General features: G+C 33.3%; 1 protein-coding gene across 1 annotated transcript in view; it reads left to right on the forward strand.

Moving 5' to 3' along the window:
- LOC130217451 (taste receptor type 1 member 1) overlaps nucleotides 1–3,525 on the forward strand; it is a 12,198-nt gene extending 8,673 nt beyond the window's left edge. Inside the window, 2 exon segments of the mRNA XM_056449563.1 lie at nucleotides 1–111; nucleotides 2,579–3,525. The exon segment at nucleotides 1–111 is cut by the window's left edge and continues 68 nt beyond it. Coding sequence (XP_056305538.1) covers nucleotides 1–111; nucleotides 2,579–3,133 — 666 coding nt within the window. The 3' untranslated portion in view covers nucleotides 3,134–3,525.
- Nucleotides 3,526–9,907: the final 6,382 nt, after the last annotated feature.

Raw genomic sequence — 9,907 nt, forward strand, 5'->3', positions numbered from 1 at the left:
ACCTTGTGTCACTTCAGCAGGCCGTCTCGTGTCGGCTGTCTTCTTAAACAGCCCCTCTTTGTAATCAGCTTCACTGTGTGCCTGGCCTGTGTCACCGTGCGATCTTTTCAGGTATTTAGGGCTCTTTATTTGGAAATGTTGTTGAAATTGTGAGGCTCTACTAACTGTAGTTTATTCATTCTGCACTATTTAAGGCCTTGTTTACACCGGGTATTTAAATGTGTTTTAGACAAGCTGATTACAAGTGGATGATTCTAAATACTGATGTAAATGAGGTCTGAAATGTTATGAGTTCATCAACTTGTCCAGGGGTAGTCAAAAACACATTTGATTTAATAGATTTTGTAGTGTAATTGCTCATATAATGCATTCAAACTTGATGTCTGAAATTTATACTGGTTTTAAAGTTAAATATAAAGCACAAATGATGGGTGTTTAATAAAAAGAAACACAAATCTACACAAATGGGATAGTTTTACAGCTGGAAACGACAGCTTTCTCTCTCCATATTGTTTTTCTGTCTGTCACCTGTCGCTTTTTTTATATATGTCAATTTAGTGGAGGTAAACAGAGCCTGATTTACTTTTAGCCCCAAAAAGTATTTACATTACATTATTTACACTTAAAATACAAATAATATTAATTATAATAAAAGAAAACAAACTATTTAAGATAAATAATTAGCAAAACATGTTTTCTAGTTTTGAAAGATTAAAACCAATGTTTTTATTGTTACATAAATAAACTGAAATAAATTATTAGGTGAAAAAAATTACTAAATTAAAATACATAGGTTGAATAACTAATGATTAGGTTGAATAACTAAAATTACTCAAACTGAAATAAATAAAATAAAAATGTGTGTGTATATATATATAGTATATATATATATATATAATATATATATATATATATATATATATAATATTATATATATAATTATACACACACAGTATATATACGTGTGTGTGCGTGCATGCGTGCGTGCGTGCGTGCGTGCGTGCGTGTGTGTGTGTGTGTACAAGCTTGTTTAAAACAATTAAGGCATTATTAGTAAATTAATAAGAAGAAAAATGTTTCATAAGAATATTTGCTAATCATGTTTATTTACTAATAAATATAAGGGATGCAAAAGATTTTTAAATATAAATTAGATCGATAAATTAGCATACATTGATAAATTAGCAATATTAAAATGTTATACTTTGTATTTTGTGTAAATTAATTAACATCAACTGTAATACATCCTCTCAACATTTGAGTCTTGACTGAGGAACTAAAAAAAGATTTTAATCCTTGGATCTTAATCTTCTAGTTATAATGTATATGTGACAGCTCTGAAATATAACTAGCTCAGCTATATTATGTTCACAAAAAAAAAGGCCCATAAAATATATGGCAAAAAAATGGTAGCTGTGGTTGCCAGAACTTTACCATTTGAAATACAGTAGTGACCAAAAAATGATTTAGCAATATTACTGAAAACTGTATTTAATATATCTTTAGCTATTATGCACCTGAGTTTGAAGTACGTACATCTACACATCCTACCTTTGATACACAGACAAAACACAACCATAAGCAAATGGTGTTGAGAAAGTCACATGATAAACCAAAGCTAATCATTAAGGACTATTCCCACAAGCAGAGAAACTTGAATATACAGTTGAAGTCCCCCTGAATTATTAGTCCCCACGTTTTATTTTTCCCCAAATTTCCATTTAACGGAGAGATTTTTTACAACACAATTCTAAACACAATAGTTTTAATAACTCATCTCTAATAACTGATTTATTTTATCTTTGCCATGATGACAGTAAATAATATTTGACTAGATATTTTTCAAGACACTTCTATACAGCTTAAAGTGACATTTAAGGCTTAACTAGGTTAATTAGGTTAACTAGGCAGGTCAGGGTAATTAGGCAAGTTATTGTATAATGATGGTTTGTTCTGTAGACTATCGAGAGAAAAAAATGTTTATATACACACACATATATATATATATTATATTTATTATATATATATTATTTATATATTATATATATATAGCTTAAAGGGGCTAATCATTTTGAACTTAAAATGGATTTCAAAAAATTTAAAAATAAAAGCTCTGTTAAACATAATTTGGGAAATATTTAAAAAAGAAAAAAAATCAAAGGGGGGCTAATAATTCTGACTTCAACTGTATAAGGTGCTCGTGGTCATTCACACAACTTCTAAACCCCATCGTGGTAACACACATCAAATTTAACCAATGGAATAAACAGTATTTATCAACATTAGATGTAACATAAAACTTGAATGTATATAACTAATGATAAAAGCTAAAAAGAACCATTGCAATGTTGAGGCATCAAAAGTGTTATGTGTTTAGTGTCATGCAGGGAATTCTGGGAAAGTCAATTTACAGATATTAACCATATACATTAAGGAAACTTACTCTTAACCAGGTTACAGATTTTTATTGTAGCATTTTTACTGCTGAAATGATGGCCATTTTAGTGTAAGCTATAATACATCAATAAGCCTGGCAGCCAATAGAGCCCCCTAAACATAAATGTCTCTTTTTGTTAAGGTGGTTTGTATATTCAAGTGGTCCTCCAAGTTGCCAAGATCCTATGAAACCTGGGCGAAGAATCGAGGGCCCGAGATGTTCATCTTCATCACGACGGTGGTGGAAATCTTCATCTCCGTTCTCCGCATGCTCCTCGATCCCCCGTTTCCATCTCGGGACTACGACTTCTACCATGACAGCATTGTCTTGGAGTGCAGTAAGACTCTGTCTCTCGCCGCCTTCGTTGAGCTCTTTTTTGTCTGTGCGCTAAGCTTAGTATGCTTCTGCCTGAGTTACATGGGCAAAGATCTGCCGGCCAATTACAACGAGGCAAAATGCATCACATTCAGCCTAATGATTTACATGATTTCTTGGATCACGTTCTTCACAGCTTACTGTATTTCCAGAGGGAGCTTCGTCATGGCGCTAAATGTAGGGGCGATTCTTCTTAGCGTGTTGGGGATACTCGGTGGCTACTTTCTGCCAAAGGTGTACATAATCTTGATTAAACCCCAACTCAATACAACAGCTCACTTCCAAAACTGCATTCAAATGTACACCATGGCCAAGCAGTGAAAGCGGATCAGACTTTTTACTGTGTCCTTTCAGCATTAGGATTAGCCAGTAGAGCCTGCTAACAATACAAAGCAACATAATCCCAGTTTCAGCCGATACTCTGATTGTGTTGGACTGTGACTGTTTGGCATATGTGTTGCCAGTGGGCAGAATGACAGAGAAAGGCTAATTGTGTTGGCTAGAGAAAAGGGCAGAGCAACCGGTTGGTCTGCCCGGCGTGAACATCTGTCATTTGCGCCGCTCTCATGGGTGCCCAGTTTCACTCCAGACAACTTGGAGAAAAGATTTCGTTGGCCTGCTGATTTAAGTCATGATCTTGGTCTGGCAGATTTGAGAACAGATGGCATCATTTGTTTTCTTTGTCTTTTATAAAAGTCTTAAAGGCTCATTCACACTCATAAATTAGTGGAATATTATAAATATTATAGCATCTGCATCTGCCACAGCTTTCTGTATGTTATAAGCGTGCACTGAAGTTTTGTCGTTTTTGTTTTTATGTCCTTAAAGCTTCTTAAAGTGACAGTTAGTTAAATTTACTTAACATTTACTCAACCTCAAGGAGTTTCAGACCTTTATTTTTCAGTTTCTCAACTCAAGCAGGGTTTCTCACTGGGTTGCAGCTGGAAGGGCATCCACTGCGTAAATCGTATAAATAGTTCCTCTTAAATGAGAATTTTTATCAGGTTCCTATGTGTAGGTTTAGTAATTTCACTTTTATGGCAAAAAATAAAATCTTTTCGTGGTCTTTAAAGTTAAATAACTCAACATAAACAATGAAGTCTGAGAAAATTTGTTCATTTTTGACTGAAATTTCAGACAGCACTTAGAGGGAACTCTTCATATTAACTCTTCATATGCTGGAATATTTGACAGTTCGTTCAGCTGTAGAGATCCCTGATAAATAAGGGACTAAGCTAAGGTAAAATGAATGAATGAACTCAAGCAGGTTTGAAACTTGTTGATGGGAAAGAAAATGATTATGAAAATAAAATTTTTATGTGAACTATCCCTTTAACTTAGCTAACATCTGCCGATTCCAATAGGTGATGTTTTAATTTATATTCTTATGGTTATATCAGTTCATATTTCTAATTATATTGTCATATTATTTTAAAATTATATATATATATATCTATATATCATCTTGAGAGCTGACAGTAACAGATTCCAAATGCAAATAGCACACTTGAAAGGAACTCTGGACCTTTTGTCTGCTCATCGTAATTGGGATAATGAGGGAATAGCACAGAACCTGGCCATGGAACAGCTTAGAAGCCAATTGTGCAATTACTTTTGGACCCTTAACAAGTGAGAGGCACATATGCAAACTGTTGTAATTCCTACAGCGTTCACCTGATTTGGATGTAAACACCCTCAAATTAAAGCTGACAGTCTGCAGTTAAAGCACATCTTGTTTGTTTCATTTCAAATCGATTGTGTTGGTCTATAGAGCAAAAAATGTTAGAATTGTATAGATGTCCAAATATTTATGGACCTAACTGTGTATATCATTCATTTATTTATTTTCTTTTCAGCTTAGTCCCTTTATTAATCTGGGGTCACCACAGCGGAATGAACCGCCAACTTATCCAGCATTTGTTTTATGTAGCGAATGCCTTTCCAGCTGCAACCCATCACTGGGAAACATTCATACACTCTCATTCAAACACATACACTACGGACAATTTAGGTTACCCTATTCACCTAAACCACGTTATAGGACTTGTGGGGGAAACCGGAGCACCTGGAGGAAACCAACTCAAACACGGAGAAAACATGCAAACTCCACACAGAATTGCCAACTGACCCAGCCGGACGAACCAGCGACCTTCTTGCTGTGACACGATTGTGCTACCCACTGCGCCACCGTGCTGCCTGAATATTGAACAATTAAAACATAATAATAATAATAATAATAATAATAATAATAATGTTGAGCTTAATGGTTTTTATAGTCTCCCTTGAAAAAAGTACATTTGAAAATTCATGGATATCAACAATAGCCCACTGTGCTACCCACTGTGCAACTTTGCTTCCCCAACTGTGTTTGTGTGTATATATACATACATACATACATACATACATACATACATACATACACACACACGCACGCACACACACACACACGCACACACACACACACGCACACACACACACACACACACACACACCCACACACACACACACACACACACAGAAATACACAGTTGAAGTCAGAATTATTAGCCTGCCTTTGAATTTTTCTTTTTTAAATATTTCCCAAATGATGTTTAACAGAGCAAGAATATTTTCACAGTATGTCTGATAATATTTTTCTTCATTAAACAATAACTTGCCTAAGTACCCTGACCTGCCTAGTTAACCTAATTAACCTAGTGAAGCCTTTTAATGTCACTTTAAGCTGTATAGAAGTGTCTTGAAAAATATCTAGTAAAATATTATTTGCTGTCATCATGGCAAAGATAAATAAATCAGTTATTAAAAATGAGTTATTAAAACTATTATGTTTAGAAATGTGTTGAAAAAGATCTTCTCTCCTATAAACAGAAATTGGGGGAAAACAGGGGCTAATAATTCAGGGGGGCTAATAATTCTGACTTTAACTGTATATACAGTACGTCTAATGTTGTATAGTATATTTTTATTAATATTTTATATGAGTTAAAATTAGCAATTTTTTTCATGCCAAAAATCATTAGAATATTATGTAAAGTCATGTTCCATTGAGGTATTTTGTAAATTTCCCACTGTAGCTATATCAAAACTGAATCTTTGATTAGTAATCTGCATTGATAAGCACTTCATTTAAGTTATTTTCATCAATATTAAGATCTTTTAACCCTCAAAACAATCAGAATAATGATCCAAAAGCAATGATAAAGCAATGATCCAAAGAACATCATTAAGCAGTAATAGAAAAACAACTGACCATCTGTTCAAAACGTCGCCATTAATGTCATAGATGCACTTTAACTTATAACATTAACTTTTAATGTGCGACACCCACTCTGGCAAAAATAAAAGATATATATATATATATTATATAATATATATATATTATATATATATATATATATATATATTATATATATATATATATATATATATATATATATTCAATATATTCCAAATCCCATTTATTATCATGCTTAAATGAAACTCTAAATCTCGGCTTCTCCTTGCAGACTTTGAGACTCCACTGTTGATCTTGTAATTGTTGGCTAATGTTCAGTGAAACACACACACTTGCACGGCCCCTGGGAAAAGCTTGGATGAAAGGCTGGCTGTTGTTCGGGAGGTCATCTCCATTGACTCTGGAACGTGTGAGTTGGGAGCACGGAAGTGTTTCCCACACTACTTTCCCTATTGTGAGTGTGATATTCTCAGGAGGGGAGAACAATAGAAGTGTGCCTGTAAAGGGGAGGCTGCGTAATTCTCTTGACTTGACATCACCCATCTGTGCTGATAGAAACCTGATATTTGAGCACTGCCTGAGAGCTCAGAATGATGCAGCTGCTCTTGAAATAAGTGTTAAACACATTATGAATGCATATTATTTAAAAACTTACTGTATTCCATCAAAAACAGAAAATCTTAAAATGTGTTTTTTCTAGTGACGCACGATATATCGGCGACCATATTATTATCGGCTGATAAATGCCATTTTTAATGTTATCCTTATCGGTCCGATGTCAAAATTAGGTCGATGTCTTTAAGCCGATAGATTACGTAATTGTACAGAACTGCCTGCCTCGCGCATGCGTGGGTCAAACTTGTTTAAAGTTGTCCAGTGCACTATAATGGAGCTTACCTCACATTGTTTATTCCTTCAAAGTCCGTCCTTTCTTTGTGTGGTATTGCTGTGCGTTAAAAACTCAGTAAGTAGCCATATTCCTTATCATTGTAGATATGTTTGATAGTATCATTGTGTATTTTGGTTTAAATCACCTCAGGAAAAATATTACATGTGTACACATGTGTGCATTGCTGCTATTAAACAACTCATTGGGTTGTTTGTAATCTAATACCTACAGTTGAAGTCAGAATTATTAGCCCCCCTGTTTATTTTTTTCCCCCTGGTTTAACGGAGAGATTTTTCAACACATTTCTAAACATAATAGTTTTAATAACTGATTTTATTTTATCTTTGTCATGATGACAGTAAATAATATTTTACTAGATATTTTTCAAGACACTTCTATACAGCTTAAAGTGACATTTAAAGGCTTCACTAGGTTAATTAGGTTAACTAGGCAGGTTAGAGTAATTAGGTAAGTTATTGTATAATGATGGTTTGTTCTGTAGACTATCGAAAAAATAAATAACTTAAAGGGGCTAATATTTTTGACCTTTAAATAGTTTTTTAAAAATGAAAAGCTGCGTTTATTCTAGCAGAAATAAAACAAAACTTTCTCCAGAAGATAAAATATTATCAGACATACTGTGAAAATTTCCTTGCTCTGTTAAACATCATTTGGGAAATAATTAAAAAAGAAAAAATTTTCAAAGGGGGGCAAATAATTCTGATTTCAACTGTACATGTTGCACCTACATGTGTTAAAAAGAATCTAAAACAACAAATGGGATGAATTTATGCTGCGTTTTCTAAAGTAAAACTATCTGTATTTAGCTTTTCGCTTGCATGGTGGCTCTGAATTGTCAAAACACCTCTCAAAACTCTTTTTCAGACATTACATATTTCTACATACAGTATGTACATTACTATAACGCGTTTTATTCAAGAACATCTGAGCTGGTTTCAATTAATTATTTTATTTTCATTTTATTTTACTTAATTAAATCTCATTTTGTTATTTAACAGTCAAGTTGCATGTTAATTTGCTATACGAAGAAAAGGAAATACTTTATCTTTGGCATGCTGATTATATAGAATCGTGAATATAGGTCTACATAATCATCAACCTGCCATTTTGAAATTATTGTGTTGTTTTTTTGTTTTTGCTTTGAGTAGGCTATTCTAAGATCGCTTCAAACTTTTATGAAGTTTTTTAAATAAAATCAGTTGTTCACTGTATAAAAATAGAACATATTTAGTTATATTGGTGCATCCCTAGTTTTTTCTCAACCTCAAAAAGAATTAGCACTAAGAATCAGAGCACGTTACTTAAATTTACAAAACATAACATAGACAAATCCAATTTAATATTTTGCATGCGACATATTATACTCATAAAAAACTTCACGTTTAATTCTAATATATCTCACAAAATTGTCAAAGGTGCAATGCAGCTGAAGGAGACCTGCTGCATATGCTTTGGACGTTGTCCTGTGCTGTCTGATTTCTGGGAATATATAATTGACATATAATCAAAAGTACAGATATCCAACTGCACGATCCTAGAATCTGGTATTAGGGGACACTGAACTACTAGATACATCTCATCATAATAAATACTTTACACTTCTGAGTGGAACGCTAGGAAAATGCCATTTTAATAACTGTAAATCATCTCACCCCTTCATCTACAAAACATTGGATCAGTGTATTTATTTCCTCTTCTGCAACCCCCTGAGAAAATACTGTTCTTGCGTCAGAGGATCACCAAGGACTTTTGAAAAATCTGGGGACCTTTTTCTGGTGTCTATCTACCTTACATTTCTTAGATTTGTATTTTTTTTTTATCCCCTTTGCTTTTGAGGAATAAAAAGTCATTAATGTTTGTACAATATGCTTTGTTTTACATATATTTGCAACAAAAATACGCATACTAAATACAAAAATAGTTTGCTTCATGTTTTTTAAGAAGAAACTGAGGTTTTCACCTCTTTTTTTCTTTGCTTCTTTTCTTTTTTACATTTTCTTTTTATTATTTTTGTGTGCCCTTCTGTGAATTGTTGATTTTTTTATTGCCTTTTTCTGTGAATTGTTCCACTTTTTTCGGCTTCAACATCATCCTGCATCAAACATTGAATTTGTCTCTTTATACTGGAGTTATTTTGCATAAACATGATATATAAACAATGACTAAGCGAGCCATTTTAGTAGTTTTCAGTTTTCATCTGTTTTTTCACAATGAGGATTGAAGAGTTCAGTTACAAAAAAAAAGCTTAATTTTGCAAATTACCCTCTTCAAATTTGATTGTATATTATTCTGGAACACAGAATATTTCACAGAAATATGTAATAGACATACTCAGAAGTAAAAATCAATGGTCACGCAAATTATGAGTGAGTTTTAAAACCAGTTTCCCAAGTGAGCACATCTTCCCTACAAGTGATATTTTATAAAAATTCCCCAACATGATGTTCATTAAATTCTCAACTCCATATTTTACTTGTTTTATTGTACTTCTTGCACATTTTTGCACAGTTTTATTAGCAAGTGAAAAACGGGGGTCTGAAACATTGCAAACATTGATTAAAAATTTGACATAAGAGCTCATTCCCAAAAAACTCACAACAAACAAAGAAACATAAATGGTAAAGACAAAAAACTGGATCCTTTATCAAAGGTACAAATGCTCACCTAACAAACAATCCTCAGTGCAAACAGAAATGGAGCCATTAAGTACAAAATCAGTTCAAAGTTCTGATACATCAAACTCCACTGGAGTCAAATAAATATGCATACAAAAAACAATTCAATTAATACATAAGCATTAAGAGCTGCACATGAGGCAATCCACCTCCTTCCCAGACAACACACGTGTTCGTCAACAGTTTTTGTCGATCATATGATGACAACTACAAACATACACTTTGGAAATCCATATCTCATACTTTATGAGAGATGTTATACCACCGTCCTCAGG

Source organism: Danio aesculapii, chromosome 23, assembly GCF_903798145.1.
Source record: "Danio aesculapii chromosome 23, fDanAes4.1, whole genome shotgun sequence".
Lineage (NCBI taxonomy): Eukaryota > Metazoa > Chordata > Actinopteri > Cypriniformes > Danionidae > Danio > Danio aesculapii.